The sequence below is a fragment of the Corvus moneduloides genome, chromosome 16 (genome assembly GCF_009650955.1).
Source record: "Corvus moneduloides isolate bCorMon1 chromosome 16, bCorMon1.pri, whole genome shotgun sequence".
Taxonomy (NCBI): Eukaryota; Metazoa; Chordata; class Aves; order Passeriformes; family Corvidae; genus Corvus; species Corvus moneduloides.
Window position 1 is genome coordinate 12503057 of NC_045491.1, and position 23994 is coordinate 12527050.

At 44.1% G+C, this 23994-nt stretch overlaps 1 protein-coding gene across 1 annotated transcript; it reads right to left on the reverse strand.

Moving 5' to 3' along the window:
* Positions 1 to 632: 632 nt before the first annotated feature.
* Positions 633 to 11643, reverse strand: LITAFD (LITAF domain containing). Its single transcript, XM_032126297.1, has 5 exons — positions 11484 to 11643; positions 5174 to 5280; positions 3056 to 3121; positions 1770 to 1929; positions 633 to 1317 (listed from the first exon to the last, which is right to left on the reverse strand). Exons 2-5 carry the CDS (start codon positions 5265 to 5267, stop codon positions 1209 to 1211), a joined length of 429 nt encoding a protein of 142 aa, XP_031982188.1. The 5' UTR covers positions 5268 to 5280; positions 11484 to 11643; the 3' UTR covers positions 633 to 1208.
* Between the last annotated feature and the right edge of the window lie 12351 nt (positions 11644 to 23994).

Genomic DNA, 23994 nt, shown 5'->3' on the forward strand with positions numbered 1-23994 from the left:
CAGGGGACTGGTCACACACAGCAGGGACAGGGGACTGGTCACACACCACGGGGACAGGGGACTGGTCACACCTCCGGGACAGGGTTTGGATAAGGAGCTTTTAGAGTTCCTGAAGTGCCCGGTAGTGCAGACCCTGTACTCAGAGCTGGGTAGGGGAGCAGCCCAGTGCTGCTGCCTCTCGTCCCACCTGCCCTCAGCAAGCAGGGTGCTGATTCAATGTGAAAGCATTTATGATGTTATAACATAGATATACAGGGGTTTCTTCTCTTCCTCTGTTTATTTTTCCAGCCAGCAATAAGCTGCAGCAGGTGCTGCTGCTGTCAGTGTTGAGAAGGTTCTGGCACCTCCTGGGCATTGCAATTGCAGATATTTGATTTCACAAGATAAGTGACTGTAAAGTTCTGTGTAGAGGTATGTCCCTGCTTTGGGAGATGATACAGTGCAGTGAGAAGGCCGAGAGGTAAAATCACGGCCTTGTGATGTGGTGACTTTTTTCAAGCTGTGTTTGCTGATATTTCTTCTTTGTGTGTTTGCCTTTTGGATTGTAGCTTGTTAGTGTAAAGGGGTGTCCCAGTGACCTGCATCTCTGCTCTGGGTGCAATGGGGCATGGAAGCAATGCAGACAGCAGATGTTTTGCCAGTATTGTGAACAATTACAGGTTTATTTTCTTACCTCATACATAACAGAGCAAAGACAGTCTCATAAATTAGTGTTTTGTTAATAAATAATCAGCTACACTGTACCACCCACAGCCCTGCAGGGGTAGGTCCCATAGGAAGAAGAGCAGAGAAAAATGAAATCTCAACCAGTCAGTTCCAGTGCAGAGAAGGTAGGAGCTTCTCTGAAACATCCATGTCCAAACCTTGGTTAGCGTTGGGCTGAGAGGTCCAGAGGAGTCTGTGTCCCAGCTGGGTGGGAGGTTTGAGAGGAGCTGAAGTACTCACCAGCTGGAAACTTCACAGCACAGGGCAGCAAATCAAATAGAGCATGAATTAAGTGACACTGCAAATTAGTCTTTAAGTGCTTTTGTTTTAAAGCCAGTCCAACCATGTGGTGGTAAATTGGAGTTTACAGGTGGGTTCACCAGTAAGGGAGCTGCAGAACCTAAGCATACTCCTGTGAGTTTCCTAGCAGTAGTTTTATGTGCAGAATCTTATGCCATTAGGAAATTGAGGCTTTACATCATCTGGTTTCATAAAGTTTGTTTCTATAGTCTTTTGTATCTATAAATGTGAAACTGGCAGCACGGGCAGTAATGGTCTGCATCCTTGAAGGCCCTCACAAAGAGAGGTACGAAGCAGCATCCAAAGCAGCACCTGCAGCCAAAGAGGAGATGGACATGCACAGAATGATTATTGGCTGCATCTGTGATTTTTCCCTGCCTTGTTCTGTCTGCCTTTTCACTGTATGAATCCACTTCTTTCCCAAGTCTGTTAATGTTTGAAGTATCTTCCAAAAAATTAATCTTCGCTTCTTACATCTTATGCATGAGTCGGTTTCTGAGCCTGATTCTAAATGACAGTTGGGAAGTAGACAACGTTGTACTAATTTCTGCTTGTCTTATGAAAAGTGAAACATCCTGGGTTAAATTTAGCAAGTTTGCATCCCCTGTAGCATGATGACTGTATCTAGAAAGGACAGGATGGCTTCTTATCAAGTGGAAAAGGGCAAACTGTCTGTATAAGCTCTAACTAGAACTTTGATTTTTTAATTACTCATTTTTAACCTTCTGCTATGCTGAATCTCTAAAGTGCCCATGAAAACTTACCCAACCATGCACAGGCTTGTGCACAGGAGGTAGGACAGCTTGCCCAGTCTGTAGGTGACCTGGGTGGTGATGTGCTGGCGGCAGGAGGGACAGATTGTGGATGTTGGTTTGCTGGAGAAGATCCCTGCCACAATGATTGGAGGCTGGGAGACCAAATAAACTGAATTCAGGAGGAGAGGAGAAGCAGCCCAATTAGAACCACAGGAAATATTTTACAAGTTATAAAGCCTTAACTGGGAGAATGTGGGCTCTTAAGGTGGCACCCATGTTATTGTTGATTTCAGGTATATTCCTTAGAACCACTGTGCTGGTTGTTCTGTGTGCCCCAATACATTGCACCTAAAACCAGCCAGTTTTGCTCGGATAAGGACATACACAGGGAGTTGTCTGTGGGATAATCCCTGGAGTCAGGCAGTCCCCACCACCCTCTGGTGGATGTACTCTGACACTGAGAATTTATCTTCTGATATTTAAAATCATATGAAAATGCTTGTTCTCCCTGAAGAGGTTTGAAGGATACAGAGGAACATTCTGAATCAACTTTTCAGTAGTTATGAGAAATTCATCGATGCAGTTACTCTAAAACCTAAATGCCATCAAACAGCTGCTAGTGCTGTCCCCAGTTAGACTCCAGCTCATGTTTTTGCAGTCTAGACTTGACCGTCATACTCCCTGAGGGGGATGCCCCTTGTGGGTACATGAAGGATATTTTTTCAGAAATGTTTTTGGGAAAAAAATACTATTTTAAGGATCCTAAAACAAGTTTAGGGTACAACTTCACACTGTAGCCTGAGGCAAAACTTGAGGAGTGGGAAGGTATCTGTTTCATAAATAGGATAGAGCATGTCTGAGTTCAAGTGCCTGCTGGTTTTAGGGATATTTAAAAATGTGTCTCCTTTCCTCCTGTATGAGGTGTTATTGACTCTTCTTCAAAGCCTTTCCTCAGCATCTCCTTTGAGCTTCTCCACTTCCATAAAGGTGACTAGATCAGGAAGACTGCCCTTAAAATGATTTATTCTGAAAGCCCTGGCTTCTGGCTGGGCTTTTTTGGTTTGTTTGTTTTTTTTTTAAAGGGGTACTTGTGTAGATTGGCTAATGCTGGAGAAGCAAGCCTGAGTCCCTTGTCATAGTTTATCTTCTGACATCTCTGTGCAAATTTTCCAGTTTATGAGATTGAGATTGGGTCAGAAAACTCCCACCCTCTCTGTTGATTTTAAAATGAAACCTATTTCGCTTTTGTTGGCGTGTGGCACGAGAGCTGTCAGGAGCACAACCCCTGCACTTACCGGGCTCCTCGATGGTGGTGGTTTCTCGGCAGGAGTAAGGCGGGGGAGAAGGAAACTCGTAGCCCCCTGTGCAAAGAAAACCAGGGCAAACTGTACAAGTGCAAACAGCTTCTGGCTCCCAAAAGCTGCGTGGAGTGAGACAAGAGGTGCCTCGCAGAGAGGGTGAAATCCAGCACAGGGAGAAACAGCCACTGTACTGACTCCTGGGTTTTTAAAGCCTGCAGTGACTGGCTGGTCTCACTTTCTGTATAACAAAAGCTGAGAAACCAAATAATTTTTTAGGAAAGGCAGCAACTTCGTCCATTCCAGCATAACACTGGCATGGTACTCAATCTTAATTTAAGGACTCCACTGATAACAGATCCACAGTACCTCTAATTTCAGTGATAACTATCCTTACTCTGAGTATTTAGAGCCTTTTTACTAGCTTGAACTTCCTCAGCTTTCAACCAAGTTATTTCATCATACTCTTTGTTCTAGAAAACAAAGTTCAGAGATCTTTTTCCTTTTGTTTTGGGAGAAGGGAAGCTGGTGACTAAGACACCTCAAGGATTTTCAGTTCTCTTACTGATCTTTCAAATTAAGAATGCAATCAGCCTACCTGAAGTGAAATAAATTACTGTATTAAAAAATACATTCATGGATACATTCAAAATAAACCCATGTACAAAACTTAACAGCCAGCTAGCGTGGTACCAAACTACAGGACTGAGTTTGGGAGAGGAGGACAGTCCCTATGAGAAATCGTGGTTGGTCAAGCCTGGACAGCATTGGAGAAACCCTCACCCCCAGGCAGAGCAGCCCTGAGCTGGGAGTCCAGCCTGTGCTCGAGCTTTTCAGAAACGATGTGAGTGCAACCAGGGAATGAGCCCACAGGGATATAAACTGGAATTTTCCAAAGTGAGACAAAATACAGTGATAAAGATGAAAAAAACGTTAGCAATATTTTCTTGAATGGCTTGCCAGAAGCAGTAAAGATTTGCAACGGCATTTGGGTTTCGTGGTGATGGGGTGGTGTTCAGTTTTTGGCTTTGAGTGGTTTTCTGTTTGATGTTTTTGTTTGTTTTTAGGGGGTGTTATTTGTAGGGAAAAAAATTGTAAAAAAATTAAAACCAAAATAATTTCCTTATGATCTAGAAAAGGAATGTTCTTAGTACAAGTCAGTTACCACTCGATGTGTTTTTGGGAAGGATCTGCTTCCTGCACAAGGACGAGACCCTGCAGCTCAGTGTTGGGTGTGTGCAGCCCCTGTCCCTTGGCTGAGTAGCTCTCAAGTGAGACTCCTTCTCCCCAGTCTCTTGCAAGCTCTGCTGACCTTAGAAAGAGGCCAGGGAGATCTTTGAAGACAAAAATATTTACAGGGAGAGCTGATCAGAGTGAAATACTCTGAAAATGAGTCAGGTTTAGAGGCCCACGACTGACACATGGAGCCTCATTAGTCACCACCTGATCTCCCACTCGGATTTTTTCTTCAGTCCTGTCCCGTAAATGGCAATTTCCTCAGTAGCAGGAAGGTAAGGAAGGTGGAATCACTGCAGACAAGGAGTGCTGTGAGATACTTGTGTAGGTGTGAGAGCAGTGCCTGGTTTCAGAAGGAAAAGCCAACCCAGGAGCAGCAGTTCTTGGCACCCACTCGCAGCCCTGGAGCTGAATTGTCAGCGCTTCACCCATGGGCAGGGGTTGTTCATCCCTGTGGGAGTCTGGCTGCAGAACTCGCCTAGGCAGGGCAGCTCTGGCCAGCAGGGATGTCAGGGAAAAGGCCAGTCCTCTGTAAAAGTAGATGGCAATTAAAGCAGGACATAACCCATCCACGTACAGAGTTCGCTGGCTGAACACATTTGCACGTTAGGAATATGAAATTATTGTAGCGACACTGCTGCAAAAAAGTGTGCGTTGTTCGAAAATTGACTAAACCAACAAAAATACTTACTGCCGCTTAATGGTGTTTCTGTTAGGAGATCCTACCCCAGCCCTGGGTTTTATATCCTGGCGCAGACGCTTTCTAACCCCATCACGTCCTGGAAAGGCCGGGCCCGAATGTGTTCGGTGACATGCAGGAAACCAACCCTCGGTGTGCCCAAGGAGCCCTGTGGCTGCTGTTTCCAAGCCCTCACTTACCGTCCTGGCCGCAGAACTGCGGGGCCGAGGGCTCCTGCCGGTGCGGCTCGTACATCACCATGGGCACTTCCCCGCGCGCCTTCTCCCCGAGCATCTCCGCGGCTCACCTGCCGAAGGGAGCGCATCATAAACCCTGCTGCACGCCCCGCTCCGTGCCCTGCATTTGCCAGTGCCTCTGGAGCTCCTGGTTCTCACACTCGGGTGATGCTCAGAGGGAAAATCGCAGTTCTCACATTCTGGCTCTTTGTAGGCCGGAGCGCGGTCGGTTCCTGCCGCACTGCGCTTCACGATGAGGAAGGTGGAGAGTAGAAAATACCATCTTGGGGTGTTTCTTTGTGCTGGAAAGCGAAAAATGTTCCCCCAGAAAACACTATTCAAAGTGTGTAAAGCCGTGACTCAAAGTGTTACCTCTGCAGAAAAGATAACCTTTTTTTCCCCATGGATTGTCAAAATAATCAAGGAAGGGAAGAGCACACTTGGAGCACCTGTGAAAAAAACCTTCACATGTGATTAAGTCAGTGCAATCAGTGGCAATTCGGATCTGTCTTTCCTCGGGTTATTGTGCAACCTTATCACCATTGTTACCGCGACCAGCTTTGTCCTGTGAAACCATTGTCTCATCGGTAGGTGACAGGCTTTTGTTGGGAAACATCCTTATTATGTATGACTGCGTTCCCTGAGGCTCTGAGCAAGATCAGGCCACAAAATGTGTGTTTTGCAGGTGTTAGCAGAAGCTGATCCTCACAATAACGGCGGGTGGAACGAAGAGGACACGGATGGGGATGTGTTTGTGTTTCTGTCAGTGGAAAGGCGTTAATTATTCCTAGCTGCCCCTTGAACCAGTATTAACTGGTTGATTTCCTACTAACATTTACTGTAGGAGTCCTTTGCAGAAGAAAGGCACAGGGTTTTTGCACAGGTCAGCGAGGAAGGGAAGTTTTGGGGGGAAAAGGAGCACAGATGCACAAACTGCCCGAGTGTGTGAGGTCAAAGAAAAGCAACAGAGGAGTTGCTGGGCAAGGCAGGATGGTCTCAACAGGTCTGTTCCCAAGGAGTGTTGGAGGGCAATATGGGTGGGGAGGACAAAAGAGGGGGGATCAGTAGTGCTGAGATAAAGCATCAGTCCCTCAGGGAGGAAAAGAAGAAGGAATTTGAAAATATCATCGGGGAAGAAGTGCTGTAATTTTCACAAATCTGGATGAACAGCAGGTGATATGGAAAATGGTAGGAGAATGAATAATAAAGGGAATAGGTAGGATGGTGTAGAGAAAAAACCAGAAATCCAGCACTGGCCACGTTAAGGCCAAAGATGCCGCAGGAAATTGAAAACACATGGATTAGAGAGAATGGCTGGAGAAAGGCGCATCTCGGTATAATTGTTATAAAGGAGCTAAAACAGGTGATTGAGAATGTCAGAGCTATTAATAGGCCATTGTTGAAGCTTTATGAGGATCCCACTGAGAAGGAAAAAAGGTGAGAGTAGAGAGAATTTGGGTAGGATGAAGCTGTGAGAGCCAAGGGAGAAGGAGAGTGTGTCAGCCGTGACCGTGGGCTCAGGAGTGTGGTGATAGATAATGTTACATTAGCCAGGGTTGGCCAAGAGCTGCTCCCCTGGGACAGGGATTAGTGGGCAAAATTACAGGGAGTCTCCAAGTTTTTGTCTTATTCTTATCTTGGTAGTGAAACACCATACACTAAATACTGGGTGGTGTCCTTTTGGGCGACACTTCTGCAGAATTCATCTCGCTGTGAAACAGGAAAAAGAGGAAAGGGCTTTTGAATTCCATCCAGTGCCTGTAAGCCCAGGCAGGCGCTTGCAAGAGGCACAGGGTAGGAGGGAATAATCATGGTTAGCACGGTGTTAACTTGTCAAGTTAACTGCTGAGAGCAAGCACACACTGACTAATCCTGGTTCCACCCAGAGAGGTATCAGGATAATATCACCAGGTAGATGTGTAGGACACGAGGTGCAAAAGTGAATCAGCAGCAGAGCAGGGAATAGTGTGGGATGCCAGGTTTGTGTTTGATCTATTGGAGCTGCCAAGCACAGAAGCTGTGGGCTGAGGCTGTTGATAAAGCCCTGAATTTGCTCATTTTCAGTGCTGCTGCTGTGTGCTCTCTGTGTGCTGGGAGGGAGGACCTGCTCCAGGGCTGGGTGGGCAGCTGGGCTCAGCTTCTGCAGCCTCTTCAGCCTGTGTGGGAGAAAGCACCAGGGGCTTGGATACCCTCTGGGCCTGAATGCTGCAAGTTCAGAGGTCCAGGAAAGGCATTTTCTAGGGTGGTTTATGCAACTCAGTGGCCCCTTTAATATAACATACTCCAGTATGTTACTCCCAGTTCTTGGTTCCAACCCTGTATAAGGTGCCTGAGAGCCCTTTAGGGCTGTGACTCCCAAACCTGTAGGAGTTGTTGCCATAGATTAGAGCTAGAGAATTCCCTCTTTTTCAGTTCTTGGAGGAGAAGATATGGGAGAGAACAGTGTGGGTAGCCCTGGAGGAAAAAGTCATAAGGAGAAATATCAGGCAGCAGTTCCTGAAGAGCAGGAAAATGCCCTATAAACTTCCCTACAGTAATGCCCAGGAGGGTCACAATTAATAGCTTAGGAGGTGATGTGAGTTTCCTTCTCTGCAGTCACCCTGAGCAAACAGAGCTCTGTGCAAGGGCAGAGCAGCCCCTGGAGCTCTTCTGGAGTGAGCCTGGGTTTATCTGAAGCAGATTGACTCAAACTACTGCAAACTGCCTGATTTGCAGGCAGAACCGCATCATCCCAGGGGCACCAAAACAATTCCCTGTCTTCTCCCAAGTTTTAGTCTCTTCTGCATATGGACATGCACTGGAAAATAAAGCTGATTTTAAGTCCTGTGGAAATCAGTATTTAATAAAAATAAGTAAATCACACCCTGAGGCATGTGCACAAAGAGCCCGTTCAGTGAAAGTGAGGTGCGAATGACAAAGCCTTTCTGTTCCACGAAGGACAGATTCCAGGGAAGAATGGGCAGGCAGTTTCCTTCATCTTCCTCTGATCTGCTCCAGGGTTTGTGTTTGGGTGTGAAGAGCAGCCTCATGCAGGCAAGCAAAGCTGATGAGGTGTGAAATTCCACTCACAGCCGCACTGCCCAGCTCTCACCGGCACCTCTGCACGTCCCTCCCGACTGTCCCTGTCGGCTGAATAACCCCATAGGTGCCATTAATTCCAAGTGTGGCTGCAGAGGCACAGGCACTGTCATCTGTGCTTGGAAAAGGGTTTCATTTGAAAGTCGAAGCTCACTGCAGTACTAATTCTGCTTTCACATTCATATCTGGCTCTCCAGGATGGCATCTCAGCAAGCAGTGACTTTATGAGAAGTGTTTAATGTCCATTCCAGCTTCATCTGATGTCACTGTGGGATTTGCCATTCAGTGAGGGTGTGTTCAGGACAGAAAAAAGGGAACATGGTATTTTGGAGGAAACTTTAAGATTCGGGTGTTTAAAGAATATAGGGTACTACATTCAAAAGTTTGGTATTTTGGAAGATTAGCATTAAAACATTATAGTGAGGGATCTCCACGCTCCCTAGACATATGGAGGTATAGCAGTTTTCTCCAGTGGCCTGTTGGCTTGTAGGGTACTGGCCCAAAGGCTTTCAGTTTGCTGCAATGTGTTCTTGTTCTCCTGTCATCACTAGTTTAACGTTTTCCTGGGCATTTAGCCCTTCCAGCTGTGTTTATGAGACAATTTACATTTCTGATATTTTAAGGATTGGCCATAAAATGCCATTGCTGGCATGCAATTACATCTGGGGCTTGAACAATATCAAGAGCCCGTTTCACTTGATTGAAGCAGTTAATTCCAGTTTTTGGCTAGCAATTAAACACTGAATTCCTCAGTGGAAAGATCTTTTGCCTTTAGTCTTGCATTGGTCATTTCAGGTAACATTCACAATGTGCTGAGGGTTTCCAGATGTTCAAGAAGGAATAGTTCCAGCTCTAATACAGACAAACATAATTGGCGAGCAGCATTCAGGTATTTGCCTATTCTCATTCTTAAACAGAAGCTAAAAGAGAGGACAGCTGGCAGCAAATGAGAAGCTGGACTTCAAAAAAGTATTCATTATATCTGTAGCAGACAACCTTTTCAAGGAGATGAAGAATGCTCTGCCAATTCCCCATTCTTTACACATGAAATTAATTTTTTAATATCACAGTTATTCTGGCTTTTAAGCCTGGATCCGGCTACCAGCCTCTTCAAATGGAGAGGATGTAGCTGCGGGGGATTGACTGAATATGCACCATATTTCTTGTTGGAAACTCTTCACCTGGTTCTGTTTTCTTGTCTATTGTCTGCCTTGACTCACTCCCCAGTATGTGCACTCACAAGGCTGCTGGATAGGCAGGGACTGCCTGGATTTTCCAGTCCTGTCCCACATCGGATGTTTATGTTGAGTTAATCCTTCATGAAGAGAGCCCCAGCCTATAATTCAGTACCTTCACTGCTCCTGTTGCTCTCACCTTAAATCAATCCAAAACACTGTAAACTTTCACAAACCTCCTAGTCTAGAATTATTAATGGTAGTTCCTTGCTGTGTGCTATTGTGCCAGCATCATGCTTTTGCAGAAAACCTTCTCCCCTTGAGCCAGCCCAGAGAACATTCCTGTCCCTTTGCAGCCTTTCCTTCACAGGGCTAAGCAAGGTTCTGAGCCCTTTTCATTTCTGCACAGTGAATTCATCCTTCTTGTCCCTGAATGGTCAGTGACCTCTGTCCTCAGCCTATGGGATGGTATGAATGTCATCTTGTATTTAATGGAAAAGCTGTCTGCAGAATAATCCAGCAGCACTTATTTCCTTTTCCACAGCCACCTCATGCTCTTGATTTGTATTTAAGTTGTCATTAACCAGCAGCAGGTCTTTCTCCTCCAATGTCATTCTGTACTAATGAACTCCCAGCTTGCAGCTGAAATTTCTGGTCGTTTTCTAAGTGCGCTGCTTTGTAGCATTGTAGTGCACACAAATACTGCCACAGCAGGTCCCTAACTTTTCTTATTCTGTGTAATAGAATTTCTGCTTTCATAATTTGTTTCTTAAGTCATACATTTTATTAGCCACTCCTATATTTCTGCCAAGGTTATTAATTAAAATACTGAATTGGATCCATCCCTGCTTTTTGTGCTAACCTTTGATGCACACCAGGTTTATCTATTAAACCTTGTTCCTTAATTTACTGTTTGATGTATAATGCCTTGTTCCCTTGAGATGACCAACTTTATTCGTATTTAAAGGGCACTTGCTCTGAAGGGTGAGTACAGCTGAGCCCTGGGATTGCATTAGAACTTGTCCCTCCCTAATTGCCATTCCAAAAATAGAGTAAGAACCATTAAAAGGATGTATTGTCCAGTGGTTTGTGCCTTAACCTGCGCTGGGGAAAAAAAATGGGCTCAGTTCCTGTTCTGCCACAGTGACGTTCTGCAGTTAATTAGTCTTGGTTTTCCTTAACTCTGCTGTGGACAGAAATACTGCTTTGAGGAGACACTGCACCAGTTCTGCTGTGACATGGTCACATTTGGTTAGGCCTTAAAACTCGAGCACACAGAAGATAGGAAATGCTGAGTTTAGATTCAGCTTTTGTCCTCTATGAACACAATTTTGTCTTTCACGTTCCCTTTTAGCTTTCAAAATTGAGGGCAGCCTTACACAGTTGTTTCCAGCACCTCATCATTACTTTAAAAATTGATGTTTGCCAACTTTTAATTTAATTCCTTTATAGATGAACATTCTCTCACCAACAGCATTGAATCATGGGTTGCCAGCATTTCATTTATACCCTTCTAAAAATAATGTCCATAACTTGTTCTTCAATTGAAAACTGATAGAGCAGCTCAAGTAATGTGTCCTACAGCATCTGGAGCTGGTTTAGCAACTCTTACAAAGTTATGATGAATAAATTCACTTGAAGCAAGCAGGTGTGTGCCCTGTGTTTATGTGTGAGCTAAGCCCTTTCCTATGGTGCATTAGCTTGAATTTCCATCCTTATTACTGCTCTCATTTCCACCTTCTCAGAAAGCTCCTTTTCCTCTTTACCATCTCTCATCTGTTCTAGGAGAAAGAGAAAATATCCTGAGAAAAATCTTTGCCTCCAGATTTTAGGAACATGGGAGAGGCTTGCAAGTTTTCAGAGCTTGACAATTTAATCACGAAAAGTTAACATTCCCAGCAGAGAGCCACAGCTGCCATACTCCTTGAGCTCACTGTCTGCTTTAGTCCTTGTGTCCTCCCTTTCTCTATCTCCTGAGGAGGAAACACAGTGTTGACCCCAGGCATTTTGAAAGCTCTTACCTTTATGTAGCTCTGGCAAATCTAGGGAGGAAAGAAAGCTTCAAAAAGTGGTCACTTCATCCATGTCTTTGCTCTGGCTGTGTGTGGGGAGGGAGCCCACAGCTGAGCAGTGACATGGCCCCGGTCCTGCCCCAGTGACATCCCGTGGAAGGTGCGAGTCAGCTGTGCACAGCGTATAATTACCCCAGCTTGCCACAGTCCCAGCCCACTGCTCACACCTGCTCTGTCACAAAAGGAATGTTGTGTGACAGGCTTGCACCAGAGCTTGTTTTTGTTGGTTTGTTTTTTTCAGTTTGTATTTTTCCCAATATCCCAGAGATTTTTTCCTTTGTGCTAAGCTGAAAGCTAATGGAGACGATGAGAAGCAGCAAAGGAATAACTTGAGGACAATGGAGAGGAAAGTGTATATCCTCACCCACTGTGCTTCTCTAGGAGAAAAGAGTGATGGAAAGCACAGGCACATCTGGGCCTCTGATATTGTATTATTGAGATCACTTTAACTTTCTGACCAGTTAAGTGTGCTTAGATCAGCAGAGATCTCTGTTCAGGCTGGTGACCACTGATATTTTAGCTGAGATCTTCTTGGTAACCAGGTCTGTGGCTGAACTGGATTTTTGTCAAATAGATGCTTTTTCTCTGTGGTGGGTTGCCAGATGCCCACCCAGATGCTCCTATTCTCCTCCTCAATAGTGAAAATGAGATGCAAGTGTTCATCAGATGAGATGAAGTCAGGGAGATCACTCACCGATTACCATCCCAGGCAAACCAGACTTGACTTGGGGAAAACTGACTGAATTTATTACCAATTTAAATATATTTGAAAGGTGAGAAACAGAGACAAAACCGCCTCCCTCAGATGCCATACATTTGGCACCTCCAAGTCTAATGGTGACCCTCTCAGTAAGAATCATTTTTGCTTTGTCTGAACCTCCTGCAAAACTGTTTTGTACAAAGACCTTCCTCCACAGAAGGAGCCCATCCCCAGTGCTCCCCACAAGGACAGAGCGTGATGCCCTGGGTTTGTCTGGCAGACTCTCATCACCAACACAGAACATGCTGTTGGCTTGGCTTCTGGGAAAAATCTTACTCAAGGAAGGGCTGTAGCAGTGCAGGAAGCCCCTGAACTTGGAAAGTCAGGATTGCACAGTAATTAGCAAAACAGTGGTTCTTCTTTCCCAGTACAGCTGGGAAACTGCCCATGGGAAGAGAGGGAACTGTTCTGCTCTCCAAGTTTTCATGCCCCTTTTGTCACCACAGCTTGGAAACTCTGCAAACAGAAGTTTTTTGTTGTTGTTAATGGATGTTTTGGTGGTTTTGGATGCTGTTAATGGTGACAGCACATCACCACCCTCTCCAGACTCAAAGGACCAGGTACAGAGCACTTACTCAGATTTGTCTCACTGCCCAAGTGGAGGCTCAGCACTTTGTGCACTACACACACATCACCAGAGTAGCTGCAGAGTCACCTCACAAGAGTCACATCTCCAGGCTAAACTAGAAATATGGAAGGATGGCTGACAGTAACTGTGGCTGATCCCATTTCTGCCTTTCAAACCTTTGCTCTTTCATAGGTTTCTTATGTGATATTGGGCAAGTTATTCACTCCTCTGTGTTCTCTTCATGTAAATGAAAATAACAGACTGATCATAATAACTCAATTTTAATAGAAATGTGTAAAATTATGCTTTTTTGAAACTCAAATGCTCTGTGAAGAGACCTTATTTTGACAATGTTTTCTTAGGAAAGTCACTGCATGTTCATACTGCAAAGTGCTATTCCTTGAAGAGGCGCTTTAAGGTCTAGGGAAAACACTCTATTGAAGAAAAAAAAAAGGAGAAGTGTCAAAATGGTAATATCTGTAGAAAAAAATGGATTTAAGGATAGTCCTTCTATATATTTATATATCAGGAAATCAGCGTGGGAGAGAGGGCCCATTTCTTAGGGGATGGATGCCTTTTCTTTTCCTTGAACAGCAGAGGAAAAGAAGTGATGAAACCACGAGTGCATCCAAAAGCACTCACGCACAACACATTCAGGATGTGATGTAGGGTGGCTCAAGTGCTTTAAATATTTTCAACAGCCTTAATTCACTTAAGGTGCTGCCAAGCTGGCACTTGGGAAAGGCCCTGCCGTGGCTGGAGCTCCGAGGGCTCTTTGCAGGCTCACGGGGGGCAGTGCCAGCTCTGCCCCCTGCTCCCAGTGGCACTAGGTGTTCTGTCACCTGCAGCCTTTGTTGCAGGTGAGCTGAGGGGGTGCAAAGCCCCTCCTGTCTCCTGCCAGACGTGTTTTTGTGCCTGCTGTGCTCCCCTGCCAACCTCTCTCTGATTCTCCAGCCCGTGGGGGAAGTGAGTGGTTTTAAACTTTGGGTTACGTGCGTATCACTGGCTTTGTTTCCCAATCTTAATTACAGTGCTTGCTCTAGGAGAAACAGTGTGATGCTTGGTAAGGAGAGAGATTGTATCAGCCCCCTGAATATCATGTATGCTATCAGAGACCAACAAGGCTGCAATAATCATTATAAATTAGTCCATCAAGTGATGAGTGCTTTTCCTATCGTCATACAAAATAGCCACTTGCTGCACGTAGGAGCTGCTCACAATTATTGGTGGCTTCTTTCCTATTTTTGCTCACAGTTTCTCATGGGATGGGAAAATTGGATTCAATATTTTTATGGTTTTTTTTGCATGTAGTTGTTAGCCCTGTTTCTGACTGTGGATGTTTTAACTGTGGAGTTAAGATCAGAAGGTTCTTTGTGTGAGATAAAGACTGTAAATTCTCACCCGGGGATTTCTGCAGAGCCAGAGCGCTGCTGGATATCAAGCCCTACATGAACCATGTGGGAGAGGCTGCCCCTGGGGAAGCTCTAGGAGGTTTGCAGTCTGGCCCAGGACAGGACAGAGCACCCAGCAGAGCAGTGAGGACAGGTCTCCTCATGGCCAGGCCTTGTTCACCCACCTGTGCAGGTGGAATGGGGCATGAAGGAGTTTTTGTGTCTTTCCATTGACCTTAGGGGGGCCTCAGACAAATGGCTCATGCTGTGCTCCTGACTTGTAGGTGGGTGAAACTGAGATTTAATTCTCTCTTTCTTCCCTTTTAAATAGTTCATATCTTCTTTGAAGTGAGACTGTCTCTTCCTTGCTGTTTTGTGTTCAGTTCTAGCCCTGCTGACTGCAACCTCTGTAAAAGCACGACAAAAATAAAGTTGAATTGAGACCTTATTACAGATAACTCATATTTTGATATAGCTTCTCTATCAATGAGTAAAGGTCCTTTGCTAATAAAGCTTGGTGAAAAATCTGAACCCTTTCTCCAGTTATAGAAAGCAGAGACCTTGTGCACACAGTTCTCCTCCTGTTTACACCAGCGGGTGTTTGTGTGCAGTCACTGACACCTGGAGCTGGAAGCGTTTTGTAATTCAAAAAATATCAGTGCCTGTGAATACCCCTGCTATTGTCTGCCATAAATATAGTGCAGGTAGAAAAATTCCTTTCCCAATTAAAATGCCAGTTTGCTATAGCTGAACAAACCTTCTCTTGGCTGGGAACTTGCCTGCCCTGTTTGGTATCTGAATGCAGCATTTTCTTGGAACACTGATGACACAAGAAGGATAAGAGTGACTCAAATATGAAACACCATTCTTCTCAGATAAGATCCAGAGATGAGTTGCTGTAATGTGCAAAATAAATATTTGGTGACACGTGGCACACAGCTCAAAGCAGAAACCTCTTCTGCGCAATGCTTTCCACGTGAAAAATCATCTCTCATAGGACAAATTGGACACTGGCTTTTTCTGGTAATTTGCTTATTGAAATAAGATGTAGAAAGAGAACCAGCAGCACATCATGCAGGAATCTGAAAAATCACTGTACCCTCTGCAATTCATCTGCTCTGAGACCCCAGCCATCAGTTAATTTTGTTACTAGCACAAAAGTCATGGGTTTTCCTTTTTGTTTGTTGGTTGGTTTTTTTTTTTTTCCCTTTTAAAATAATAGTTCTAAAAGCTCTGAGCTTGGTGTCAGAAAGATGGTTATAACATCCATGTAGTCTTACTCATCAATGACGTGAGGCAGAAAATACTTAACAGTTTAATTTAAAATTAATCACTGAATCAAAGGAAAATGAGTGACCTCCCCCCTTGGTTTGCAAGGAATACCTTTATGAAAAGTATTGTTTTCCTCTTTTTATTTTGGATGTTGGAAAAAATCCACAATCCTAACTTGGTATTTGAAAATTTTTGAAACAATACATGGGAAAAGTCAGTGAGAACATCTCAAAATTAATTTACTTTTTAAAGCTTTTGCTAGTTTTGACCACCGTGGCTGTTAATGGTTTTCAAGAGGAGAATCTGTCCTGTTAGGTGAGAAGTCCTTGCATTCACAGCAACTTCTGCTTTCCTGCAAATACATCCCTGCTACCAAGAGGAATTCTTGTGCTTTCAGCCTGAACCACACAGTTTGGCTTGGACAAGGCAGGCAGAGCTGCAGCGAATCAGTGGGAGCTGTGAGGTCACTGCTGAGCCCTTGATGCCTGGGAGGGATGGAGCACAGTGTGAAGCCTACGGCAGAGACACCCTGCTACAGGAATGGAATGGCATCTGCTGGTTATTATCACACCTTAACGACTGCAACAGCCAGAACCATGAAGGATTAGACCCCCAGACTGGAAAAAAATAGGGAATTGTGAAATTTCATGCAAGGAGAACAAAGCCTGTTCTGTTGACGTGACTGTGGCGCTGACAGTGGTGATTATACAGCTGGGCTGTGCTTGGCATGTCCAAGAGGTTTAACATTTTCTGCTTGAATTAAGGGGCTTTCTGATTTTCCCAACAAGGGGAATCAACAGGATTGCCACCTACATGATACACATGACAAAACCACCTTACAGATCATCATGCTGATCTGGGAAGGAAGAGGAGTGAGCCCTTAACCCTCAGGGTCACTTGGGAAGTTCATTACCCAGATCCAGGTAATTAATTCAGTGGTGAGGACTGAGATGCTGGAAAGAGCTGATCAGTAGCACTGGCTTGCAAGTCTGGGATGTTTCTGATGTAACAAACAGCATGTGGTCAGATGCCTGAATTATTGCCTAATGGCACACCTTGGTGCAGTCAGAAGAATAAGTATCTCAGGATTCCAGTTGTCCCTAGAACTCTATTTTGATTATAAAAGTGGACAAGGAGATTGAACACAGTTTAAATAGGCCAGGACTATCTGTTCCTGGGCAAAGATGGTGCTGATTTTGCACAGGCTTTGCAAAGACTTGTTGCAAGTGCAATCAGAATGTTTTAAGAGTTGCTTCCCCCAGGGAATGCTGCTACACACAGAGGGGTGGGTGCGCTCCTGTCTGGTACCACGAGGTCGAAGGATGCAAAAGGCACAAAACCACAGACTCCTAGTGCCTGATCCCTCTCATGAGAGGGGCTTCAAGTTCCTGCAGCCAGGAGGAGCCTGAGGTAAGGGAGCTGCTGCAGGTTCAGCCTGGGGGAGGCTCCCAGAGGCTCTGGAGTGCTCTAATTAACTGGGCCAGTAATTAACCTCAGTCCTAGTGTGGGGCCCTGCACTGGCAAATGCACCCTTTTGTTAATTTTGGGCACCCATAGCTTATGAGTTTAGATGGATTTTTTTTTTTTGTTTGGTTTTCAGGTCTGTTTCCCAAGTTTAATTTCAGGTAGTCAGTCCTGTGAAGAGCAGGGAGTTGGATTTGATGTTCCCTGTAGGTCCCTTCCAACCTGAGATATTCTGTTTCAGCTTCTAGAAGCAAACAAAATAATCTAAAATTATTCTTTTTTCTTTTTCTTTCTGAGAGAATTAAATTTAAATCTTGAACACCTGGACCTTCCTTCAATTTCCTCACTTGAAAGAAGCAGCCGGTTAGAGCATGGTTTCTATAAGAGAAAGGATGGAAAGAGCTCAGCACAGCTGCTGCTAGTTATGGCAGGTTAATGCCTGAATTACTGACATTATCAGAGATACAAATCCCAATCAGTAAATTCCTGGAAATGCAACGTGTTCTTGGTATTTCTATGCTGAGATTTTCTTGGAAGATTGCTTCACCTGCCTGGTAGGTAGAGAGCGACATTTTGTAAGACAACATATATTCCTTTTTTATACTCCATAATCATGTCTTTTTTTACCTCGTTCCCTTGACTGAACTTCCAGAGCACTTAACAAAAATCTGCCAGAAAAGAGGAAGAGCAGCATTCCCTGTACTCTGACTTGCACAAAGGACAAAGCAGCTTTTCTGCATCGCTGGTGTGTTGATAAAGACAGTGTTGGCCAAAGAATAATTTATACAAGTTATCTGCAAAGCACTAACCATATACACCTGCAGTTTTTGAGATTGTGACTGTGACATGTAGAAAGCAATGTCATAAAATCAAAAACGCACATTGGTGTCACATTAATAAATAGAACCAGTACTGTATTAAAATGGAAAACTCTCGCTGGGATTGTACGGATACCCCAGCAGTCGGTGTGTAGGAGTGGATTCCAACCCCACAAACACACATGGCCTTTCTTCTGGGTGCAGCTCACCCTGCTGGGGTTGGGTTAGAGGCTGCTGCCCTCTTCAGCCTGCAGAGCTCCAGAGCTCCGGGATTCTGGCACTGACAGGTCCGAGACACTTCTGTCCCCTCTGCTTCTTGCTTTTAGAAGCCTCAAGGTAAAATGTATTCATATTTGGTATCCCAAAATATCTGGTTCCAAGTAATTTTACAGAATAGTTAACAAAAATTAGGGAATTACAAAAGCAAACGAGTAATGGAAAACCCGGAGCCATCTACTTCATTTTTTATCATCTATTCCATGAAAAATGAAACAAGAAAGAGTATTGCCTATTATTGGTCACTCACAAGGTCTGTAATCCAGTATCTCATCTCTTCCATGAAGATTACAGCTTAAAAGCAATGAATCCTTTCCATCACTGAGTTCAAAGTAGGCCATTCAAAGATCTGTGTGGGGACACAATAATGGGATTGTCTTCTGCAGCTGAAGTTGGGGCCAGAACCTGCAGTGCTCCGTAATCCCGTTCCTTACAATTTAGGTACCTTTAAAGTTATTTTTGGACTTGCTCCTGGAGTCCTCTCATACCTGAATGACCCTGTTGTTGAGCCTTGAGCAGCAGCTGAGGTATCAAGCCCTTACTCATTAAAATGATCCCTTCTACTTTATATGCAGTGCTCTTCTTGATGGAACACAACAGAAGTTAGTCTTGTGCCTGGAACTATTCTCTGAAACTTGTCCAGCAACGTTCAAATGTTTATCAGCCTGTGTCTGAAACGATGTCAAGAGAGACTTGTAGAGAGTTAAAGGTGTACAAAAGTAGTACAGGAGATCAGGGAGGGAATTATCCTGAAATCAGATGTAAGCAGGATGATTGTTAAGGTACTTACTGCACTGTAGAACTTGCTTAATGCTCTCCTGTCAGGCTGTGAAACCACATCTTTATGTTGGGGTATGTCCCTTCTAATTTACAAATTGCTTTTGCTCAGTTTAGAGCCATTTTCTGCTATTTCAGGTTTCAGTCCCAAATAACTGCTGAAATTCCACCCTTTTTAATGCTGCCCTTATTCTGCAGGCCCTGTGAAAAAGCAACCATGTACCCTGGGGAGGTTGGTAGTTGTGAATACCATGGTCAAGTGAAAACCAGACTGATCCAGCTTTATTTTTTCTGGCATGAGGAGAGAAGTTCTCTGCCCCTGTACAGTGTACCCTTGTGGGCACCAGCTGGCTGGGCTGCTGTGCCCTTCACTTGGATGGCAACTGTGCCAGCTTGCTGAGCGAGCCATGAAACATCCCTGTATTTGGTGATAGTAAAATAATTGAAAACCACCCCCAAAGACCAGAAATTAGACACAACGAAAAACTGACCTGGCTGGGCAGTCTAATAAGTGCAGGAAGTGGGAATTGTCCTGGCTGTCTGTGTGAGCCTGTACAGAAAGAAAAAGATAAGACAATAGAACATGCCGAAGTTATTGTGCTCTAAACTCCTTGGGTTGTTTTTGTGGAGGTCGTTAAAATGTTGACGTGGGAAGAGAAGATAACGTCAGCAGAACCCATCCAAAGCTGATTTGTTTGTGTGAGTGTTGTTAGGAGGCACTGTGGGAGAGAACATGATGACTATGTGCCAGCACAAGCCGAGTGTTTCAGTTGAGTTTAGCTTAGTTTTGCAGTGTCTGAAGCTCTGTAATGCCATTTTTAATTTTGAAGTGGCTTTGAGTATGTTAGCCTGAAAAAGAAGATACAGAGGACTCCTTCAGCACAAAACTCTGACATGAGTCAGCTGCATTTTACTGGACACTTTTTAGGAGGATTTCAGTGCTGTACATGAGGTGCTCTATTTGCTTCTCAGATACTTTGACAGGCAAGATGACCAGTGGTTACGTACTGAAAGATCAAGAGACACACTGGTGCTCCTAACCAAATGATTTCACTTTCAGAGCATAAGGAACTCATGCAACTGACAGGTCACAGAGCAGATTAATTTGAACACAGCCTGCTTCTCTTGAGCAGCCCTGCTTGGAGGGGAAGTGCTTCTTCTCAAAAAATAATAATTAAACAAGAATAAGTTAGATTATGTACCTCTGGATATGCTTTGCACTGCTCTGTCTCTCATTAACTCTTGCAAAATTACTGGTCAGAGAAATATACTATAACTCATCTGTGTCTTGGTGCCTCTATCAATTAGGAACATAACAATGACATTATGCAAGAAATTAAAAGATGATAAAACCTTTCATGGCTGAACCTAGTCTTTTTCCTTGACCTCTTTGCTCCTGGCATCCATTTCATTTTATTTCTCAGAAATAAACAGTGATTAATAGATGCAGTGGCAGTGGCATTGCTGTGAAATGGAGTTTTTTCTGCAGAGCAAATGAAAGTATTTCTCTTGCTGTGCTGTTGGTTGAGTGCTGCTCTCAGTGGCTCATGGTGAAAGGGCTCAGCTTTTCCTGGGGCAGTCAGACAGACCAGTGCATTAAGAAGCTCAGAAATACTGTTTTTTTCCTTTTTTGTCTGTCAGCTGTGACACTTTCCCATCTGCCTTTGCAACCTGTCTCTGGGTTGTTGTAACAGCATTAATCAGCAGAGTTGACAAAACCCAAATGACATGAGTGACAGCAGAGAAAGACCCAGAGTTGCTTCATCAGTGCTTTTGTAGGGGCTGATCAGTCACATTCTGCCCTAGCCCGTCAGCCTCCTGCTCTGCTCTGAAACACTTCTGGGTGTTCCGTGAGTTCCCTGAGGGATGAGACCCCTGAGCAGCACAGAGTCGGGGAGTTCAGGCTCGGGTTCTCACTCTCTCGTGGGGAGGGACTGTAACACGATCTGCTGGCAGGAGGTGTGTCCGTGGCCTGTGCCTGTCTGAGATGTGCTTTTTGCACAGGAATTACTGAAACTAAAGCAGCTTGCACTGACACACACAGGAAGTGTGAAAAATTCCTTCCTTCCCAGGATAGACAGGTTATCAGTACCCTGCCCAGCTGGCATCCTCTGGGAATAAAGTCAGTCTCAGGACAAAGCCAGGAAATGTTGATTTAAGCCTCTTACACTTGCTCCTGACAAAGCCACTCATCAGTCACTCACCATAAAACCAAAGCTGGTGCAGAAGGAGAATGCAAAGATGGGTTTCCCCATTCCTGGGAAGCACGTACCACCATCCTGTCTGCCTTCTTAGCCAGCCTGGTGTGCCAGCCAGCAGCAGCACAGCCTTTCCAGCTTAAATTTGGAACCAGATTTAAAATCTTTTGCAGCATTTTTAAAGTAAAGTCATTATACTGTGATTTAGAGCCTGCAGCACCTAATGCTGTCCACCCCTTAAAGTTAAGAAGGGTTCCAAGAGATGGAGCTGCAGCACCCTAATCACTGAGGGATGGCATCTAGAGCAGACTACACCCAAAGCAAAGCTAAAAGCAACAGGCAGTTTCTAATGGTAGATAATGTCTTTAGCCCTAATTTTGTTTACTGTAAGTGAGGCCCTTGAGGGAAAACCAATATAAGCAATTTCTCAGTCAGGAATGGAGCCACAAGACAGGCACATTGTTTAAAATAAAATCCACCGCCTGCTAGTGAGTTTTACATCTTTTGGAAGGTGGGGCAATATTTGAAGAGTAAATATTTGCCTGTTAGGGTGATGCTGACTACAAAAGACCTGACAGTTGTGTCAGCATTGGCAGAAATGGAGACATCCTGGCCTGGCAGCTTCATGGCTCTTGTGACTGGGAAATAGCTGAGTTTTTGGCCCTGGGACAATGAATTTGGACTAACTGACAATATTGTAATTTTCTACTTTGCTGTTTTACCTTAAGAAATAGTCCATAATGTCTCAAATAGTCTGTATTCCAACACGCCAAATTAAGACATAGTTCAAAGTATCTCTGCAGACAACAGACTGAAGAACTGCTATAGACTAGACACACATGGCAAGATGAGAAGCGCAAAAAATAACCCCAAATGGCTCCAGTACAAGAGCATTTTTCGAGTTCTGTGCAGAGAGTAGCCGTGGAGTTAATTAGGGAAAAGGAGAGAGAGGAAACATCAAAGCTGTGAAGCTGCCTTGTCAAAGGGCCATTGTTTCTGTGCTTTTTCCTCTGACACTTTTACTCTCTGTGCCAAACAACTGGCTGCCCCCAGATTTCATGCTTGAGAGACAGCACGGTGTTTAAAGAGCTGAGAAATGTGTGTAGCTTGAGAAGACGAAAAACCACACCAGGCTATGGCCTGGGATGGGATGGGAGGGAGTCTTTGTGTTCAGCAGGCTCAGCTCAGATCTTCCTTCTGAGTTCTCCCTCATGATGCTCTGAAAAGCTGGGATGCAGACTGCTTACCTTTACCAAATGAAGGAAAATTGGGAGAGTCAATGCTGCAATCCATGAGCATGGAGTGCTTCTGCTGATTCCCAGTCTGCTGATTCCCAGACCAGGTGTTGCTGGGATATTTGAGCTTCAACAAGTTTAAACCTCTTTATTTTCAAGTCTGTTTCATCAGCACATTTTCCTTTGTCATGAAAGCACCTGAGTACATCATTAGGAACTTGAAAATATAAGTAATATCTGGTTTGGGGTTTTTTTTTTGTTGTGTTTTTCACATGCATAGATTGTGAATGTCTTCAGACAAAAGGGAGATCTGAGACTGACCAATTTCTTCCAAAGAAAAGCTACTCTGCAAGTCATCCCTGAACAATTCAGTACCTGGTGGCAGCACAGTGGTGAGGCTGCAGGGCTGCCTCTCCAATTGCCTGGCCAAAGTGAAAAATTGAAAGCAATTTCACTCTGAATCAGCTCAAAACAAAACATGGACTGAATTGGAAAATAGAGATTGCGCTAAATGGAACACTGCATTTAGCATAAAGCATCTCTGCCATAATGCAGCATTTAAGACATTCACAAACTTTAATAACAATAATAATAATAATAATAATAATAATAATAACAGTAAAAACTTACAAACCTATTACTGAGGTGGTATTGCCAGAGGCTGTGGAGTGATAGCATTGGTGGAGTTGCAGCAGAATTAACATCAGAGTGAGGAATCGCCTCATTGCTCACAGAATGAATTCAGTGAGCATTTCTTACTGAGTCAGCCCAGAGATTTTATTCCTCTCATGTCCACTTATGTGTCTAGGTTGAGTATTGAATCATGTACAAAAATTTATATGATTAATAAAATAATCCTTTATACAGCAAGTTCTAGTCCATCAGTCTGGAATTTGAGACTGCAGGAGGAGGATAAATGGAAAAACACAACGCAACAGGAGAAAATTTAAAAAAGAAACGAAAAAGATTGCTGCATTACTGTTGTCACCTGGATACAGCTCATACCTGGAGAAACCCTAAAGAACCCTAAAGGAGCCCTCTTCTTTCTTTGGTGCTTATGATATGAGATGTTGATTTCTATTTATTCCTATTTACTCCTATTTACTTCAAGAGAAACTGGAATTAGTCATGGGATCATCTTAATGATTAATTGAACCAAGCACTGAATTCGGTGTCATTCTGAAAAAATCAGAGCTGGCAAATGCTTCTGCCTCATGTGTGCTCTCTCTGTTTTCCCCAGGCTTAAGGATGTGAGACACATCTCAAAGCTGTCACTAACACATACACAACTGAGCATGGATTGGGGTTATTGTTCTTGAACATCATTGTGCAGGAATAGCTTTCTACAGACTGCCTGTGAAATCTTTACCAGAGTAAAAAGATAAACAGAGATCAGCAGAAAGGGATTAAACACACACACCCAGCTGTGCAGCTGCAAATCTGGAGAGGATGAGGTGCAAACTGACCTGATGAACCAGTAGGAAGTGTTCAATTAATTTCCTTTTACAAATATAATTTTTATATTTTCCAATGACTTGTTTCATCTTGAGGAAATATGGCTGGTGAAAGGAGAGTAGGTATAAAAATTTCCCTGATCAGAGCACCCTTATTTTGGCCTTTTCCTTGTCAGCTGCCGTGGTGTTGGCATAAAAAAATTTTCAATATTCCCTAAAAAACCAACAAAGATGTGATATTTCTGCA